General features: G+C 44.9%; 1 protein-coding gene across 1 annotated transcript in view; it reads right to left on the bottom strand.

Annotated features, from left to right (window-relative positions):
• PPM1H (protein phosphatase, Mg2+/Mn2+ dependent 1H) overlaps positions 1-20,093 on the bottom strand; it is a 294,472-nt gene that overhangs the window by 138,292 nt on the left and 136,087 nt on the right. Inside the window, exon 4 of the mRNA XM_043888274.1 lies at positions 10,019-10,131. Within this exon, the coding sequence (XP_043744209.1) occupies positions 10,019-10,131 (113 nt within the window). The remainder of the gene's footprint in view (positions 1-10,018; positions 10,132-20,093) is intronic.

Below are 20,093 nucleotides of genomic sequence, written 5' to 3'. Positions count from 1 at the left end.
AATGGAGACAGTGAAAAATCAAATCACTTGGTCCAACATTCTCACTAGGTAGTTATACCATGATGCTCAAATAAGTTCCTTAAGAGAGAGCCTCCTGTTTTCTGTGGCAGCTCATTGTATCTCTGGACAGTTCTCACCCACTGAGCTCATATTGAGCATATTGTCAGCTCATATTGAACTGACAATAGCAGTTCACAGGACTTCATTGGTGGTCCAGTGATTAAGAATCTGCCTTGTAATGCAGGGGATGTGGGTTTGACCTCTGGTCAGGGCACTAAAATCCCATACGCAATGGGGCAATTAAGCCCACGTGCCACAACTAGAGAGAAGCCCACACATCAAAACTAAGACCCAACACAGCCAAATAAGTAAATAAAAACAAATATATTTTTTAAAAATAGCAGTTCACTATTAATGAGCAGTTCCCATGGCCCTTATCCTGTGCTAAAAGCTTCCCACTCATTTGCTCATTTCCTCACCTGGGAAATGGATACTTTCATCATCTTCTGGCTCAGACTGCAACGAAGGAGACCCAGGTTCGATCCCTGGGTCAGGAAGATCTCCTGGAGAAGGGAAAGGCTACCCATTCCAGTATTCTTGCCCGGAGAATCCCATAGACATAGGAGCCTGGTGGGCTATATTATTGTCCATGGGGTTGCAAAGAGTCAGACGTGACTGAACAATTAATGCTTTTACTTTTTTTTTTTAAACACTTTTCAAGATTTCCCTGGTGGCTCAGACGGTAAAGTGTCTGCCTACAATGCGGGAGACCTGGGTTCAATCCCTGGGTCAGGAAGATCCTCTGGAGAAGGAAGTGGCAACCCACTCCAGTACTCTTGCCTGGAAAATCCCATGGATGGCGGAGCGTGGTGGGCTACAGCCCATGGGATTGCAGAGTCGGACATGACTGAGCAACATCACTTTCACTTCTCAAGCTGAGGCACGGAAAACACGAGCTTGGACCAAGGTCAGATATAACTAAAAGTAGAGGAGCCAAGGTTCAACCTAGGCAGTCTGAGTCTCCATCCTTACCCACCAACCTGTCCTCCTGGGTCACCTCTGTCCCAGACTCATGAAGAGCGAGCCTCACTACTCTCCCATATTTGACAAATATCTAAAGATCTCTTTCATAGCAACACACGTTATCTTTTCATGTGGCTAAGAAAACTCTAGATCATTTGAGTTTTTTGTTTTAATTTTACTGAACTATAGTTGATTTATAACACTGTGTTAATTTCTTTGTTTTTCTCATCCTTCAAACATGGTTCCAAACGCCTTTACCACTTGGGTTTCTCTTTGGAGGGCTCCTGTTCACTCATACCCCGGTTGAACTGTGTCACATAGAGAGGAACTTCATGTGTAAAAGGAGACAAATAATAGTAGTTTTCCAAAAGAGTTGGTGTGGGGATGAGCTGAGTTATTCACATAAAGCCCTAAAACTAGAAACAGTACTTAGGACAAAGTAAGCCAACCCCAAACATTAGCTATTGTTTGCCTTACATTTTGAATGCTGTGGTCTAGGATTACGTTAGGTTCTGGTGTCTGTATCACACTACTGACCAGTCTGAATTTACTGTCCACTTAAATACTTATTTTTGCAGTCCTAGTAGCGTATGGGATCACAGTTCTCTGACCAGGGAACAAACTTACACCCTCTGCATTGGAAGCACACAGTATTAACCACTGGACTGCCATTTTTTCTTTTTTTTCTTGGAGGATAATTATATTGTGTTGGTCTCTACCATACATCAACATGAATCAGCCATAGGTATGAGTGTACTTTTTTTTTTTTTTAAAAACCATGATAAACTAAAACCATTGAAAAGCTTCCTTCCTGATTCTGCTAGTTCCCTCCCCCCCATACATGTCACACTTTACCTGGACCGTGGTAAGCTTAAGCTTCACCTGGTTAGGTTTAGCCCACCTTCCCAGGCACTAAAGGTCTTTCTGAATCTTGCCAATTCAACCTAGACAGTGTATTAAAAAGGAGAGACATCATTTTGCTCACAAAGGTCTGTATAGTCAAAGCGATGGTTTTCTGTAGTCATGTACGGATGTGAGAATTGGACCATAAAGAAGGCTGAGCGCCAAAGAATTGATGCTTTCAAACTGTGGTGCTGAAGAAGACTCTTGAGAGTCCCTTAGACAGCAAGGAGATCAAACCAGCCAATCCTAAAGGAGATCTACCCTGAATATTCATTGAAAAGACTGATGCTAAAGCTGAAGCTCCAATACTTTGGCCACCTGATGCAAAGAGCTGACTCACTGGAAAAGACCCTGATGTTGGGAAAGACAGAAGGAAAAAGGAGAAGGGGGCGACAGAGGAGGAGACGGTTAATAGCATCACTGACTCAATGGACATGATTTTGAGCAAACTCAGGGAGATAGACTGGAGCCTGGTGTACTGCAGTCCAAGGGGTTGCAAAGAGTTGGACAACAAATGAACAAGTTTATCTTACTTGGTTTCACAGCATCAGCAAAGTAGATGATTAGGTACTGAAAACTTTGGTGTAGGCTAGAGTGGCCAAAGATGCAAGGCTCAGGGTTCTCCACTGGAAAATTCCTTCCTGTCACTATCCCACTGCTTCCTATCTCAGCAGCCAGAGATAGACAAGGCCACTATCTTGATCACAATCATCTCATGCCAACATCTCTAAGGGCAAATCCTCCATGAGACTCCCAAGCCCAGCCCCTCGATGGGCTAGGAGCACTGAGAAGCTGTTAACGGCGTCCTTGCTTGGGATGGGGAACCACAGCTAGAACTACACCCTCCCAGGGGCCCAACAACAAGAGACCAAAAGTCCACACAGGACCCGCGTCTGATCCATTTCAGATACGGGAGTCCTACTTCGGTGTATGCAGGGTGGGACTGGCGCTGAGATGAGGAGCTAGATCATGCAAGAAATCCTCACCTACCTCCCACTTTTTGAAGAAATGGACCTATGTTTCAGGATGGCAGGCTGGCAAGAAGGAATCCACAGGCAGCTGACGGAGATGCAGGGGACCCCGCACCTCAGGGAGCCACGTCAGAGGGCATCAGGGGAAACATCGCCAGAGATGCTCCTCTCCTGTGCTGTGTGGCTGCAGCGAGGCTGCTGGGTGCTGAACGGCACTCAGAGTCTGATGCTTCAGCCTCAGGCCGGGAAAGCTACTGTTTTTATCCCTGAGAACATGCTGGCTCCTCCCTGGGCATCTGAATGCCCAGCGGTTGACTTAAAAGCAGTGGTCCTTCGATACAGCAGAACTGCCTGGAAGGATGTTCCAACAGAGAGCAGAGCCCCACCCCCTGGGCTTCTGATTTAGTAGGTCAGGGGTAGAGCCCTAGAATCGGCTTTTCTCATAAGTTGACAGTTGCTACTGCTTCTGGTTTGGGGATCATGCTTTGAGAACCACTGATTTGGGGCAAAAGGTACCAAGGAGAGGGTCAGAAAAAAAAAATCCAAGGGGAGGAAAAAAGGAGGAAATCCAGAGAGAGAGGGGCATCGTCAGTGCCCTCTGTGTGGACAGCAAGTGGCTTGATAGGAAAAGTAAAGACTGTTTTCAGCCATCGCGTGGTCTCCACGTCTTTGCGTGTATTTGTGACCATCTAATAGTAATATTTTCTTTCTAGGTTGTAGGTATAGCTAAGGGATGATGCAAATATATACTAAGAAGATAGGGAGAGGCATGCAGAAAAAGATCTAAACAACTTTCATAGTAGAGAATGGGGTAAACTATGTTTTCTCTCTATTCTACTTTTCGGACATTTGTCAAATAAAATGAGAGCTGTGGTGAGCTTCACGCAGGTCGATGGAAGAAGATCAAATTTATTTTGAACTCAGAGGAAGGCTACTATCAAAGAATCAGCTCTCTGGCAGGTGTGGATGGATGAACCACTTGTTAGCAATAAGCAATTTGGGAAGGTTCTGCAACTGGCCACTGATACCCACAAACATAAAAAGGAATGAACAGTTCTTTGCATCCCCCTGGGTTGGAAGCAGTTACATAGTTTCATTATCTTATCACCAGTAAAGGGGAGAAGTCTGAGATGTGTAATTGGTTTTGAATCTAGAAATATAAGTCTTGTTTAATATCTAGTTCCCATCCTCAAGAAAATTCATATTTGCCAGAGGAATTCACCTCTGAATGCATATGGGAAACTTTAATTTACAGAAGGGTAATCCTGGAAAATTAAAAATGAGGGAGAGAGAAATGAAACAAAACCATCCTGGAGGGACAACAGGCTTTGTTTCAAGGATAATCTGTGACTGCTTGTTATACAGAGCTCCTCCACGGACACGTTCAACCTCTGCAGCCCTTTCCTAGGAGAATCTTCAAAAAAATGACCCGGCATTCCTCGGAGCCTGTCGCTCATCTTGAAAAGCTCTGCCATCCCCTTGACTGACAGAGGAATTATAAGCATGATAAAATGGAGGTCCGAATTCACAGCAGTTAGCATTTATAAGGCAAGCATCCAGAAGATCTGGAAAATGCTGATGTTACTCTGATTACCATCAAAATGAAAACACACAATTGAACATACTCTTGGAGAACCCTGGGCCCTTTGGAAGGGAATGACAGTCCTCCGTCTGAGGAAGGGGCATTCCCCAGATCATAAATGAATAAATTGGACCACCCAAAGCTTACATGCTTCATTATGTCCATGCATTTAAAATAGCTTCTAAACGCAAACATCCACTCAACTAAATGGTATAAACCATTTTAGGTGAAATTAAAGATGCCACTGATCATAAGGTACGTCGTGAGTTTACATGCAATAGAAAAGAAAAAATGTGTTAGGAACAACTGATTTTAGAGATGTTAAAATATGAAAAACAAGAACACCATGTGAGTCTTAGCATGGATTGGACATTCCTGGGTACAGAACACTGAAAACTCGGTGTTCTGATTTCAAGAGATGGGTGTGATGGTCGTCCGGCTCCTTAGCAGCTGTGGGACCTTGGGTGGATTCCCTTCACCTCAATGTGCTTCAGTATATTTATCTGATATTCACAATGCCTACTTTTCACTAAATTGCTGACAGAACTAAATATGATTCTCTCTTAAGAGTATTTAACTTATGCCTAGGGACTTCCCTGGTGGTGCAATGGATAAGAATTCACCTGTCATTGCAGGAGACGCAGGTTCAATCCCTGGTCCTGGATGATCCCACCTGCTGCTGAGGCATGAAGCCAGTGAGCCACAACTCCTGACACTTGAGTGCGCTAGGGCCCACGCGCCGCAACATGAGAAGCCACAGTGATGGGAAGACCGCACACTGCAATGAAGAGCAGCCCCCGCTCGCTGCAACCAGAGAAAGCCCGTGCTGAACAACAAAGATCCAGCAAAGTCCAAATAAAAAAAAGAAACCCCACAAAAAACATGTGCCTAGCAGTTATTAACTATCTTATTGCTGCTGTTACTTAAATCTGGCCAGAGTGGAATCAGGAATTTCACAAATGTTAAACCGTCTTCTATACTCTGAGTGAGTTCACCGAGTCTCAGCTGCCAAACCATTAGACACTGTTTGAAGTAAGGGTAATAATTTTGTCTCCTTGGTGCCTCAGTGCTCTAGAAATAAAAAAAAATTATCTTCCAAAACGGAGTCAAACATCTAAACTGAAGAATCACTTGCAGCCCTAAGGAGCGGGTGACTCAAACACAATAGGTGATAGTTTGCATATTGCTTTGCATGACATTTGCATTCCCCCAAGTTCAGTTTTACTGGAAGTGAAAAATCCGCCCACCAGCTGCTTCTTTCCTAGTCCCTTATGATTCCCTAAGTGTGGAGTTGGCTGCTTTCAACCAGGAAAAATAAATCGCCTGGCGTGCATCAAGTAGTCATCCCATGAGCCTCTGGTGTCGGGTTACCTTGGATGTGGAGGGAAGGGCAAGGCTGTTCCAGGCGGTTATCACCTGGCATCACTGTGGACCATCCCACACAGAGGGTGGACACTGACTCAGAAACCAGTAAAGCCACACAAAACATCAGCTGCTCCTGAATACAACCCTCAAGCACACTTTGGGCCTGACAGTAAGTCGGGTGATGCACAGCTCACAAAGCGGCTTGAAGAACAGTTACTGACCACCAGTACTGGTGGCCTCATGGTACAGATTCCACCTGCCAACGCAGGAGACACAGCAGACTCGGGTCTGATCCCTGAGTCAGGAAGATCCCTTGGAGGAAGAAATGGCAACCCACTCCAATATTCTTGCCTAGAACATTCCACAGACAGAGGAGCCTGGCGGGCCACCATCCACGGGGTCACAAAGAGTCAGACACGACTGGGCAACTGAGCAAGCATACAGGACCACCAGTGGTTTCCAAATCAAGCCAGCGCAAAGCTTCTCTTTTCCCGAATGTAAATAATTGTGGGGTAGTGAACCTAAGACAAAGATTCGCTTCACTCTCAAAACCGCCAAGACTTAACAGCAAACTGCCCAATATCTGGCAGTAGAGAAGAAAACTCAGCAACTAATCAGGGCTCTGTTGTCAGAATTCTCTCTTGGCCTGATCATTTGTTTAAGTTGAGCTCTTGGATTCATGACTCCTTGCCCATAAGCCGTAATGGACCTACATTCACGCAGGTCTGATAAAAATTCACTTGGTTGCTGTTTCTGGGAAATAACTGAATATACCTGTGAACTCAAACACCTGTGTTATTAGTGAATAAACTAGGCAATGATCCTACATAAGATGATATCAAATATCTATTGTTTATACTAGAGCTGAAAATACACAAATACCAACTCATATTGCTCTTAGGCTTCTACATGACCTATGGCCAGTAAGTGAACAGCAAACCCAACCAGCCATCAGTCATAGAACTCCAAATTCATATCTGGATACTGGGGCCAGAATACTACAAACGTAATTAAGCTGACTAGGTTTTAGAGATGCTATTTTCTCATAAGATAATTTGTGTGTTTGGGGGTCAGTGCTTTATAGCTTTAATAAGGATAAAAGTACCTGTGACACTTTTCAAATTATTGGGAATAACCTGTAAAACACCATACTTTGATGGACACTTAGAAACAGTTATTTGAAAGTTTCAAAAACGGACTCCAGGAGAGACAAAACAACCAAAACAACTTTTAGGGTTTTGCTTTCCAAAAGTGTCCCTCCTCACTGTGCAATCTTGAGAATGTCAGAATTATTAGAAATTAATACTTAGTCCAACAGCACCACTTTCAGAGATGAGGAAATCAAGATCTGGGTCTAAAAACTGGCAGTTAAAAGTGGGGGGCAAAAGTCCAGGTGAAGAGGTGGGACTGGCTGGTCCTGGTCAGAGGACTGAGGTTCTGGGAAGCAGGGCTGAAGCTCTGGCTGGTCGGGAGGTGGGGTAGGGTGGGGAGCACAGGGCGGGGCTCCATCAAGGCCTTCAGAGCTTCAAAGGGAACACATTCAACAGTGAGAACAGGGTGTTGGGGAGGCCCCGCTTCTCTGAAAAGCATAATCCAACATAAAGATATTCTGGGCATGGAAGCTGGGTTACCTTCCGAGTCTGGGGTCTGCTGATGAAAGATGCTTCCCTGGGAAGAGGGGGTGGGAACAGAGCACTCAGTCACCACCACCTGCGTCGCTGGAAGGGCCAGGAAGGCAAATTCATTTCTAAAAACACGGAACTAAATCCAGACTACAAAAAGGTGAATACGAGTGCAAAAGCTGAATCATCGATCCAGTTTTACTCGGAACAGAAAGAAATCGTTCCCCGATCTGCGCGTCTCTCTCCAACAAGCTCAAGACCCAGAACAGAATGAGGGCTCAGTGCCAGCTCCTCCATGTGCATCTTAAAAGGCCCCAGAGATGGGGATTCCTATTTTTAAGACACTCCAGCCCTGGGGAAGGCAAAGAAGAGCAGGAGACGCACTGGTGATTTTCCACTCGCCCCCACCCTGGAGCTGTGGTCCCCGCCCGTGTCTGTGCCCTGGCTGACCAACCTCTCTGACCCGAGTTCCCTGGGCTCCTTGCCACGTGGCTTCCAGCTGGGCTCATCCAATGGGAGGCCCTGGCAGGAGAAACGGGGATGGGAAGAAGGAGAAAGTCAGGCGCTTCCTCCCACTCCTTCCTGCAGCCCCTGCCCAGGGCCTTCATCAGTGGCCCCCCTCCCAGCTCGGCTGTAGCATTTCTTCCCTGGACCCTGCAGGTCCAGCAGGGTCAACGCCTTCCTGAGTTGCAATGCTCCTAGCCGGGCCCCTTTCACTCCTTCAGTCCGTTGATCCACGTGAGTTGAAGTCTATCTCCTCCTCGGACCACTAGGGAAGAGAAGCCATGAGATAAACATGGCATCTTATATTCACTTCCATTTACCTGGAAAAATTTTACATTGAAACTGAGAAATCTTACAAGGCAGAAAAGAAATTCACATAAGCCTTAAACATAAACAGATCTTCAAAAAACATCAGTGTTCAAATGCCCAAAACTGCTGTCTCGGCAGGTCACTCTCCTTTGGTCTTCAGAATCCTCAGTGGGAAGACTGGGTGAAGATGTTTAACTAAGGTGATTGGAGACTCCCTCAGGCTCTCCTGCTTTGTAATTCCTGGGGTTCCTGTAATCTCCTGGAATTCCTTGATTGCCTGAAGGAGGCTGTCTTCCCCACAACCTGATGGAGACAGGGAAGGCAAGGGGTGGAGACTGATCTCAAGGAGAGAGACCAAGCAGCAATGCTGAGAAGAGGCAAGTGGCCCAGAGGAAGGGGCTGGAGGAAAGACAGCGTCCTCAGACCACAGCCCGAGTAGGGAATCACCCCTCCTCTCAGGAATCATGATTACAGTCCAGGCCCTTGACTGCTTTCAGAATCAAGAGTCAGCCTTTAGCAAAAAGTCCCACTAGAAAGCCAACATATTTTGTTACTTAAGGGGGCGGGAGTGTGTGATACATATTAGAAGGCTTTTCACAAGGTCTATAATTTAGTATAGACTAAATAACTAATGTTACTGAACCTAAAGTGAGCACATGTCAGTTATTTAAAAGAAGATTAGGGGACTCCCCTGGTGGTCCAGTGGCTAAGACTTTGCGTTTCCAATGCAGGGAGTCCAGATAAGGTTCCCTGTTCAGGGGACTAAGATCCCGCATGCTGCAACGAAGAGCTTGCGTGCCGCAACGAAGACCTGGGATAGCCAAATTAATAAATACAAATGTTTTTTAAAAAGATGATTAGAACACAAGTCCAGGGCTTCCCTGGTGGCTCAGTGATCAAGAATCCGCCGGCCAGTGCAGGAGACGGGAGCTTGATCCTCCATCTGGGAAGATTCCGCATGCCTTGGAGCAACTAAGCCTGTGTGCCACAACTACTGAGCCTGCGCTCCAGAGCCGCAGCGACCGAGGCCCCAGGGCCTGGAGCCGAGCTCTAACAGGAGGGGCCGCCGCGGTGAGAAGCCTGCGCTGTCACGAGAGCGGAGCCCTAACTCGGCGCAACTAGAGAAAAGCCCCAGCGGACGCCCAGCACAGCCAAAAAGAAAAAATTAGTAATACTGCACAAAAAGACAAGTCTTCCTTATTGCTGGTAAGACTGGAGCGAGTAAGGGTTAAATCATCTCCTGTTGGCCCAAATTCCTCTCAGCTGAACCCAGAGGAGAGGGAAAGGCAGCCTGTAGGGGCACGCGCATAAAAGGAGGAACTCCTGGGCTTCTGGGAAGGGACAGGGCAAAGTCACTGAGCCAAAGAGAAACCAGCTGGGAAGTCCCCCTGGGTCCCCTCCAAACACCACTTCATGCAAATCCCTCTCCTTCTTCCTCGTCATTGTCACACATTGATGCCTTTGCTAAGCTTTTATTGACGATCGGGTTCTAAAGTCAAAAAACATTTGGATATTACCAGTTTAGGTTAATCACAAGCATACACACACACACACACACACACACACACACACACACATATATGTATATAAACATATACCCAGATATAGAAGGCTTATCTTTCTCAATATCGAATCCCAAACAGAATTGCTTTATTTCTAATAATTTCATTTTTTTAAAAGATAAAAAAACTCAAGGAAGGCATTCACCTTTAGAACGACCCAGAGGCTCATCTGCTTACCTGCTGTCCCCAGCGTTGGCCACGTACAGCTTCCCCAGAAGGCAGACCACGATGAGGGCGGTGCAGCCACCAGATATATTGTACAAACTCCTCTCTCGTTCAATTTGGAGGTCCTGGAGAAGAAAACCGAGTCAGCGCTGGACTGGGCAGGGCTTCCCTGGTGGCTCAGAGGGTTAAGCATCTGCCTGCCATGCAGGAGACGTGGGTTCTATCCCCGGGTCGGGAAGATCTCCCGGAGAAGGGAGTGGCTACCCACTCCAGGATTCTTGCCTGGAGAATCCCCTGGATGAAGAGCCTGGTGGCTCATATGGGAACTGTACGGGTGGGATTGTACGGAACAGAGGCTTTCTCAGCCTGGCTCCCTGACGGCAGCCCCGAGCCTGCAGGTGCTTCAAGGAAGGGAGAGGAAAATCCTTGGTATTGGCTTTTCTACCACCTGAGGAGCATTTCTGGAGAGGGCAGTGGCATCAGACTGTCGCCTACCAGGCCATCCGCAGACCAGAGACAGGAAAGAAGGGAAGGCAAACAGATACAATCAGACAAAAATGAGAAGAATCAAACCAACTGTATTCAATAAATATCGTGGCTTATGGAAAATTTAGTTTTTGTATGGACGGCTTGAGCTGCCATGTGCAAAATAGATTAGAGAGGCTAATAACGCAGAGTGCTTGGATCTGATCGATACTTTCAAGCCCAAAGTCTCCAAGAAATAATTTCCTTCACAGCCAGACACAAGAGGTGACTTGAAGGACTGTGTCCTCAACTCAACTCCAGTAGGAGTCCACCCCCATCTTACTGATCAAAGGGAGAAGCTTCTGCACTCCCATCTGACTTCCTCTTCCCAAGACCACTGACGAGGGACACACACGAACAGTTACCGGCAACATTCAATGAGCACTTCCTCTGCTTTACAGATAGAATCACATCCCATCCTCACAGCCTTTATTATTAACCTCACTGTTCAGATGCAGAGAACCTGCCAGCATTTACCCGGCTGGAGTTTGGATTCTAATCAGGTTCTCCTCCTCTAAAGCCTAGTATTTATTACCTGCCACTTAAAGAGGTCTCCCCAAGAGAAATAAAAATAGAACCACACTTCTCTCGACAGACAGGCATCATCCTCGAGACAGATGGCTTGGTGAAATTCCATGTCAGTGACAGAAGCGAGGGTTCCGTGACTTCAGAAAAAAATGTGAGTTGAATTAGGAAAATAAACTGGACACTAGCTAAAATAATGCCCAAAGTCCCCACTGTCACCTAGTGTCAGGGCAAGGGAGGGGGGAGGAGGATGGGTACAGAAGAGCAGGAAAATGGCTGATTCTGAGGGTGCTGTTGGCTGGCCGAGGGTCAGAGTCCTGTTGTGATTCCCAGAAACCCACAGCATTAGAACTCAGCTGCTGCCGCCAGCCTCCTGATGGAAAGGGGGAGATAATTCAGTAATCCAGCATTTATCAGCAACTGCTCTGCTCCAGAGGCCAGAGGTGGTAATAACAGTTAGATAAATCACCAGCGAGAAACCAGAAAGAGGGGAAGAGCCTGAGCTCTGAAAACAGATTGAGGACAGAGTATTGGTCAAAATGTAAGGAGAGAAAAAGTACAAAGAGAGGCCCTGGGAGAACCTAACATCCCAGGGATGAACTAAGGAAAGGGTTGAGGGGAGGGCGGGGGGAAGGCTGAGCAACCATGGAGGGGTAAGGATGAGTGTATTACAAGCAAGTGAAGAAAACTTAGGGGCTGAGGGAATGTTAGCATCAAGAGCCGCGGATGGGTTGAGCATGCAAACCACCTCCAAAGACCATACTGGATTTTTAGAACTTATTTACAAACTCCGTATAAGTGAGCTTAAAGGGCTGACATGAGGATTAAATTAGATGGAGTGGGTGAGGGGCTTAGCAGACCATCTGGATGTTCCCCACAGCCTAGACCCCACGACAGAAAGCAGAAACATTTCTCCCTCATTGTGAGACCCTCAACACCCATATCAGGCCAAGTAGAAGGTAATTTAATAGATATCTGTTAAATGGGCAAAAAAAGAAATCCATTATAAAATGCCTGAGTTTCCAAATTTTTACCTCTGCCTGAACATGAGACATGTATTCCACAATTCATAAATGAAAAGCTTACAATGTGAATAAATGCTCACTGAGAAAATAACTAAGCAGGAACCCAGGTGTCCAATGAAATGTATTCAATTGACAAGAAGGAACAAATGGCTATCAGAGCCCAAGCAGGAGTGGTGGGAAGCCGGAGTGAGGGTGGTAGGGAGGAGGGACACGGAGGTTAGCAGGGAAAGACAGTCGTAAGAAAGTCAAAGGGGAGAAAGAAAACATTCCGATGTCAGAAGTTTGAACCTCTACAGAACGCATCAAAACAGAACCAACAACCCTACTCACAACAGAGCTTGTGAGCAGGCTTATTCAATTTATTCACACTTAAATAAATTATATAAAGTTGATACAATGATAAGATACACATTTCATCAAATTAATCTAGAAGCTGATATGTAAAGTCCACACCCAACACAACTATTTTTAATACATTGGGAACAACTGCTCTAGTTATAGAAACCATCCTTTCACACCCAGGATCACTATCTGTTTGGACACCTAAAGTCTGAATGAAAGACAATTTTCGTAGGTGGACTGGAGTGTGATCGATGCTTGAGAAACTAAATCACTGCCCCCATCCAGAAGATACACAGCGTCCACGTGAAAGAGACACCCACAGCAAACAATTCCTCCGGGATTCAGATAAACAAGTTTATTCTGCATCAGAGGTGCATTTCGTATCATGGTTGGCATCACAAGAAACTCTGATTATAGAATTATTTCATCCTTTGAAAAAAAATCAAGACAGTGTTCGACACTAAGATTATCTGCTACATTTGCCCTTAATTTTTAGGGAAACATTCCAGTCAGCTTGCCCAGTGAAACCTTCGCTATTACATTAATAACGTGAGTCAATATTTTTTTCAAATTGATTTCATCATTTCTTTCAACTTTGCCTAAGTTTCCACTGTCTTCCCTTTGTAGTTCTCTTGGCATAAGGAATGCTAAATCTGGCAGCGCTTCCTAAGCAGTGGACCACAGTCTAGCCATTTCTTATGCAAGAAACTTTGCTAGGCTGCTCATATGCTTTCATCACTTCCCGGCGTCGCGTGGTAATATACATATGCGCGTCTGCTCAGACACACAGGCACACACTTTAATTACATTTGTACTCTCTGGGATCACAGTGACAAGGATTGGAAAAATATATTTCCACAGGCTTCATCCCCCCTGAAGGATTCACTGACATGAAAATATGCTTTTTTATTTCCTCTAAAACTGGGTGTAACTAGAACACATTCTAAAAATAATTGCTTCCCCCTCCCCTCCCTAGAAGCCAAAATAGAACATTTATTTTTTCCCTGAACCACCTACTACTCTTTAAAAAGATGTATCACAAAATCTTAGTACTGAAAGGAACATTAAAGGACCGGCTGGGTGGTTCTTTTACTACCAGATCAAACATGATAAATGAAGTCAATAAAGATGTATTTACTGTTCAATTAACTACCTAATTTCTTTAAACTCTCAACTTTTCCAGTCAGCTTAAGCTTCTCACACTCTAGGTGGGAGAAAAAACACACAAAAATGTATCCCTCAAGAACTTTGGGTATTTTTCTCAAAAGATCAAGGAAATCATGGAAAAACTGCCCACTGCTTTTTGCTAAACAAAGACCGATATGGAACAGCTTCCCCATTTTAGCTGTCATGAACCTCCAGGCATAAATCTAGGATAAATTACCAGCAAAACAAGCACATACTATCATTCTTCTTCAAGTATGATCTAAAAGGATCAACTTAAGTGACTCAGAAGATTCAATTAATAAGATAACTGATTTATCTGCTCAATCAGGAGTCCCTCTCAAGACCACTTTCTACTTAGCAGAACTGATTTACCCTGTTTTGTGGCTGTCTGAATGTTACATTTAAGTAAGGTTTATCTCTCAATCAAAGAATGGATTCAATTTTTAAGACTTGGGATTGTGTTTTGCTCCTTTTTGTTGCAAGGAAGAAGGAGACCAATGAAGGGAAAAAATGAGATGTGTGTGAAAGGAGACTAACTCAGCAGGAAAGAATTGCAAGAAAGAAAAGACATTGCTCGGGATCGTTGTAATTTGGTTTGAAAGTCCCAGAGATAATGCAACCCCAGGATCATCCTTTGTTTCCTACCAATTTGAGATTGCAAAAGGAAAGCAATATCAAACACCAGAAGGGAGCGCGTTGGGGAGTTTCAATAGGACCTGGCAGCTCCCCCTAACTGGGCTAAAGCATGGTTCTGAGCAGTGTTAATAGTGTCAGTCACAAATAATAAGATTCTGCATGGTTTCAGTATCTGGGTCTGATTTCGGTTTATTCTGAGGACAAGCCAATCTGTTAGGCACCGGGGAAGGAGAAAAACATCACTGCCTAATATTGCCACCTGCTGGCTGTTTGTGGAATCACATGCTCATTCCTTAGAGGAACTCCTGTTATAAACACACACAGGCTGTCGCTTCAGTCAGGTCTGACTCTTTGAGACGTTATGGACCTTAGCCCGCCAGGCTTCTCTGTCCATGGGATTCTCCAGGCAAGAATAATGGATGCATGAGACAAGTTCTCGGGCCTGGTGCACTGGGAAGACCCAGAGGAATCGGGTGGAGAGGGAGGGGGGAGGGGGGATCGGGATGGGGAATACATGTAAATCCATGGCTGATTCACGTCAATGTATGACAAAAACCACTACAATATTGTAAAGTAATTAGCCTCCAACTAATAAAAATAAATGAAAAAAAAAAAAAAGAAAGAAAAATGGAGTGAGTTGCCATGCCCTCCTCCAGGGGATCTTCCTGACCCACGGATCGAACCTGCGTCTCTTATTTCTCCTGCAATGGCAGACGGGTTCTTTACCAGTAGCACCTCCACACACACACAAAACCCACTAGAAGTCCACTTACCATGAATATTCTAATTCTCAAAACCACTAGGATTTATAAACTATAAATAAACTTTGCATTTGTCCTCCTTTTTCACCATATGTTCTTTTTATGAACAAAGCCAAGCTGAGTGGTATTTCCAACCATTTACTCCATATTTTAGAAAGATGTATGGCAGTTTTACAAGGTAAAATATTGCCATTTTTTTCTCCCTGAGTAACAATCAAACCTCCAAAAAATTCTGCACTGTGGTAAGGAATCTATAGCCTCACTGAAAATGAAATAGGACAGAATTTCGAGATCCTCCTCCTTGTGTTCAGAATTCAATTCCTGTAGGTAAAAAGGTCATTATTACTGCCTTGCTTCAGGTTCCTAGGAGGTCTCCGGCAACTGTACCAACAATGGAAATGACTCCTTGCATGAGTCTGAAATGCTGACTCCCCTGTTTCTGGAGGGTGTGGAAGAAAGGAGGACACTGACATCAAGACTTAGAAGACACTTATCTTCTTCATACCTGTCATCCTGGATCAACCTACATAGTAAGTGACAAAACTTAGCTGGGGAAGTAGGCATTGTTATAAAAGGGTGCTGGAAAGCAGAAATGAAGCCAGTCAAGAAGTCCCTAAGATTCTGGTCCTTCAGGAAGGGAGGGTTCATTTTCCACGGTGGACATAGGAGGACCAGCCTTCTCACTCTGAAGAGAGATCCAAGATGAGATACAATGGGGAGAGGGGTGCAGGGGAAACCCACCTCTGCCAGCATGGATCAGAGGCCTGTAGTCAGAGGTCACCTTCTCACAAGCCATGAACTGTGCTAGGCAACCCCAGAATCAAAGAGGAAAGGGAACCTTCAAAGAAGCTTATGGTATTTGATGAAACTTATCATCTCCCCTTGAGATGGTTGGATGGCATCATTGACTCAATGGACATGAGTTTGAGCAAACTCCAGGAAACAGTGATGGACTGGGAGCCCTGGAGGGCTGCAGTCCATGGGGTCACAAAGAGTCAGACACGACTGAGCGACTGAACAACTTTGCTGAACATCTCCCCTTGTCCACAGCATCCCCCACCAACTTCTGTTAGTTTACATTTTCTGACAAGCACCCGCTTTTTCCTGGAGAGGAATACTATATATTCTGGCCTGGTGTTTCTGAAACTTTTTAACTGATTCTCTCCTTTAGACAGATGTCAACTTTTCACCTGATGTCACAGAGTGTTAAAACAAATGAAACGCTGTATATCTCTATGTTCATCTAATGTGACTACAAATGCCCCCAGATATAAAATCAAATCTTTTACTTCTAGATGCCCATGGTGTCTAGAAGAATGCTGGTTATAAAATATAAGCTAAATAAATATCAGTAATTGAGAAGGGAACCGGTGGGAGGTGGGGAGAGAGAAGGAGAAAAGACAGACTTCGGATTCTACTTCCCTGAACTGTCTGGAAGGCAAGCTTTGCCTTTCAGATAAGTCACATTCTGAATCTCAAGAGGGGTGGCTGCAAAGATGTCATCAGAACAGCAAATTTGAAGCTTCGGTGCTGGGCATGGGGAGTCTGGGGGGGATTAAAAGTACAAGAGGAAGCAAGAGAGTCACAGAGCTGAAGTGACTGAATCTTATTCAACAGTGAGTTTCCTGTTACAGAGGATCAGAATGGCACAAAACCTGTAAAACCTAAAGAACACCTAGCAACAGGAAAGCTAGAAACCTAGCTGGCTGTCGGAAGGGGGAAAAAAAATTAAGAATGGCTAGCCAATTCCAAACCTGCTCCTCCCTGAAAAGGCCCAAGGAGAAACCACCAAGAGCGGGTCAACAAAGTAGTGCCCTACACATGATTAAAACGCAAATTTCACCTTCAAACACCCTCTCTCTCAAAAACCTAATATTGAGGGAAGGAGGAGAGGAAAAATACTTTTTATGAGTTGGCAGCAGCCTTCCAGGACATTCAAGTGAGGATACACTTATGTGACTTCTGTGTTGTGAGTGCTGCAGCTCAACCCAGGCTACTTAATGGTTAAGCCAGGCACATTTCTATAACACCGGGGTAGATTTTTCCTCTAGTCCCCAATGAAGCAATGGGAAAACTAGAGCACCTCTCTATAATTAGGGTAAACATAAAACATCATCCAGACAGGGGCACTTTGGAGAGTCAAAGCGTACAGTACTAATAACTATTCTGGGCCAAGAGGCATCTGCTGGCTCAGTCCCCGGCCGAGCTGGGACGTCGGCCACCCTGCCAAGAACCAGGAGAAGCAAGGACTAATGAGTGTTCTCACTCAATAAGGAAGCACACGGAGCAAAGCCCAGGGGGGCCTCTGGCACGCTGGGGGCTAGAGAGACAACCCAGGGAAAACCTAAGTGTGAGAGGAAGCTGCAAGGTAGGGTGGATCAGAAACGAGCAGATACGGCATAAAGCCCCAGAGTCATTCTATGGTGCAGTGAGTCATCCACAGGCTGGTTACAGACGGCCTCTCCAAGTCACCTAACAGCATCCCTACTCTTGAAATCTGTCATCTAACTACAGAGACAGACTTTATTTTCTTGGGCTCCAAAATCACTGCAGATGGTGAACTGCAGCCATGAAATGAAAACATGCTTGCTCCTTGGAAGAAAAGCTATGAAAAACCTAGACAGTGTATTAAAAAGCAGAGACATCACTTTGCCAACAAAGTTCCATCTGGTAAAGGTTATGGTTTTTCCAATAGTCATGTATGGATATGAGAGTTGGACCATAAAGAAGGCTGAGTGCCAAAGAATTGATGCTTCTCAACTGTGGTGCTGTTGAGAGTCTCTTGGACAACAAGGAGGTCAAACCAGTCAATCCTAAAGGAAATCAATGCTGAATATTCATTGGAAAGACTGATGCTGAAGTTGAAGCTCCAACACTTTGGCCATCTGATGCGAAGAGCCAACTCATTGGAAAAGACCCTGATGTTGGGAAAGACTGAAGGCAGGAGGAGAAGGGGCCAACAGAGGATGAGATGGTTGGATGGCATCACTGACTCAGTGGACATGAGGTTGGGCAAACTCTGGGAGACAGTGTAGGACAGGGAAGCCTGGTGTGCTGCAGTCAGTCCACAGGTTTGCAAAAAGTCGGACATGATTTAGTGACTGAACAACAACAATTGTGGTGGATGTCAGCTTGCTGCTTTCAGCCCATCTGGGTGGTTTCTCTGATGTGGCTCTTCACACAAAGGCTTTCCTCTGCCCAGAACACTCTCCCAGCCCCCGGTTCTCTGGCCATTCTTTTCCAGCCCCAACTCCCCCAGTAGGACTTCTCCAGGAAACCCTTCCTTCATCCCTTTATCAGATTCCTACTCACCCTGCATTTTTCCTCTCAAGGCCCTTCCCATTTACATTTTATCTGTTTAACACTCACCTTTGCCTCATTTCTCCAATCCTCTTTTCCCAGTGAGACCTGGCTTATAAGTAGCTTTCAACAAATATTTATGGATTGAATAAACTACACAGAAAAGTGAAATGATCTTTTTGATGGCAGTTAAATGTGCAAGAAAAATTTCTGGTCATGAATTAGTCAGTCAAAAGTTTTAAAAAATTAAAAACAAACAAAAAGACCCAGGATGAGGCTCTGAGTATTTTTTGGAACGAGGCTCTCAACAGTAGTTGCTAGGAGCCCTGAGCCATTAACTGGAAGAAACAGTCTGGGATCAGTGTGGAGGCCTGACTCAAGGTGACAGCGGCCTCTAGTGGACAAAGTTGAGAATACAGCAACTCCAAGTGAAAGATACCCCATAGCACCAGCTACAGCGAAGGAAACAAAAACCCCAAAGTTGTTTCTGTTTTTCATATATAAGAGGAATTTTCCTTCCATATGGGCACAGTCCATCGCCAGATCTTTACCTCAACTAAATATTTAGCCTTTTGAGCAATCGCATTTAGAAACAGCTATCACATCAGAGCTTCCCTGATAGAGGGAGATTTTATACCAAGCCTGAGTAGGGAGTCAATTTTACAACCTTAATTCTTTTTTTTCCTAAATAATCTTTTCCAGGCTCCTGGTGTTTTTCTTGGACTTGAAGGCTACCAAATACTCCCAAGATGGAGGTGTAAGTTACCTGCTACTCAATGCCACAAGGAGAGAAATACTGGGACCAAAGAAGAAATGAGTTAAAGAGAAGAGTGTGTGCAAACGAGACGCATAACTATAGGAACTAGTTTTGCTTTGTAAACAAATCAGATGAGATGATGCTGTTTAATATTATTTACTTTTCTCTTCTCATTAGCACTCAACCTAGCATTCTGAGCTCCTGGAATGCGTACAGTGTATATTCAGTTCAGTAGGTCTTGCTTTAAGAGCTTGTCATTACTTTTTTTTTTCTTTTGGCCACACTACATGGCCTGTGGTTTTTCCCTGACCAGGGACCGAACTCATGCCTTCTGCAGTGAAACCGCAGAGTCTTAACCACTGGAACACCAGGGAAGTCCACTGTCATTACTTTTGTTTCTTTTAAAGATTTTTTTTTGATGTGGATCATTTTTATAGTCTTTATTAAATTTGTTACAATATTGGCTTTTTGTTTTTATGTTTTGATTTTGGGAGTTGTTTTTGTGTTTTTATCTTTTTGGCAGCGCAGCATGTGGGATCTCAGCTCCCTGACCAGGGATGGAACCCACACTCCCTGCATTGGAAGGCGAAATCTTAACCACTAGACCACCAGGGACATCCATTGTGGTTACTTTTTAATCTCCAGGTTTTAAGGACATTGTTATTGCCCACTCACCCTACTCCAGTCCTTATAACATCTTTACATATCTCTTACTGAATCTGCATGCAGGATGTTGCTCAGGAGAGAAAATCTTTGGAACTCAAATAAGTGTGACCGCATATAGTGAGCTCAAGAGGGAAAAGGGTGGGGCAGAAGAGACCACCTATGTGCCTGGTCACAGGGCAGAAGACCGAGGGGGACACTGTTCTCAGGAAGGAGGCGGAATCTCTTGATCACACACGTTCCAATTTAAATGTACCAACAAATCAATCCATTCCCATGGAAAACAAACAATTCTTAGATATGGGCCCCTCCTTGCTTTAAGCAATGGGAACCACACTGCCAATCACCTTCTCAGACTGGATCTGTAACAGGAAAGGTACTTCTGA

This window comes from Cervus elaphus, chromosome 3 (genome assembly GCF_910594005.1).
Source record: "Cervus elaphus chromosome 3, mCerEla1.1, whole genome shotgun sequence".
Lineage (NCBI taxonomy): Eukaryota > Metazoa > Chordata > Mammalia > Artiodactyla > Cervidae > Cervus > Cervus elaphus.
The sequence above is the reverse complement of the archived record's forward strand: the minus strand, read 5'-3'. Positions and strand labels throughout refer to the sequence as shown.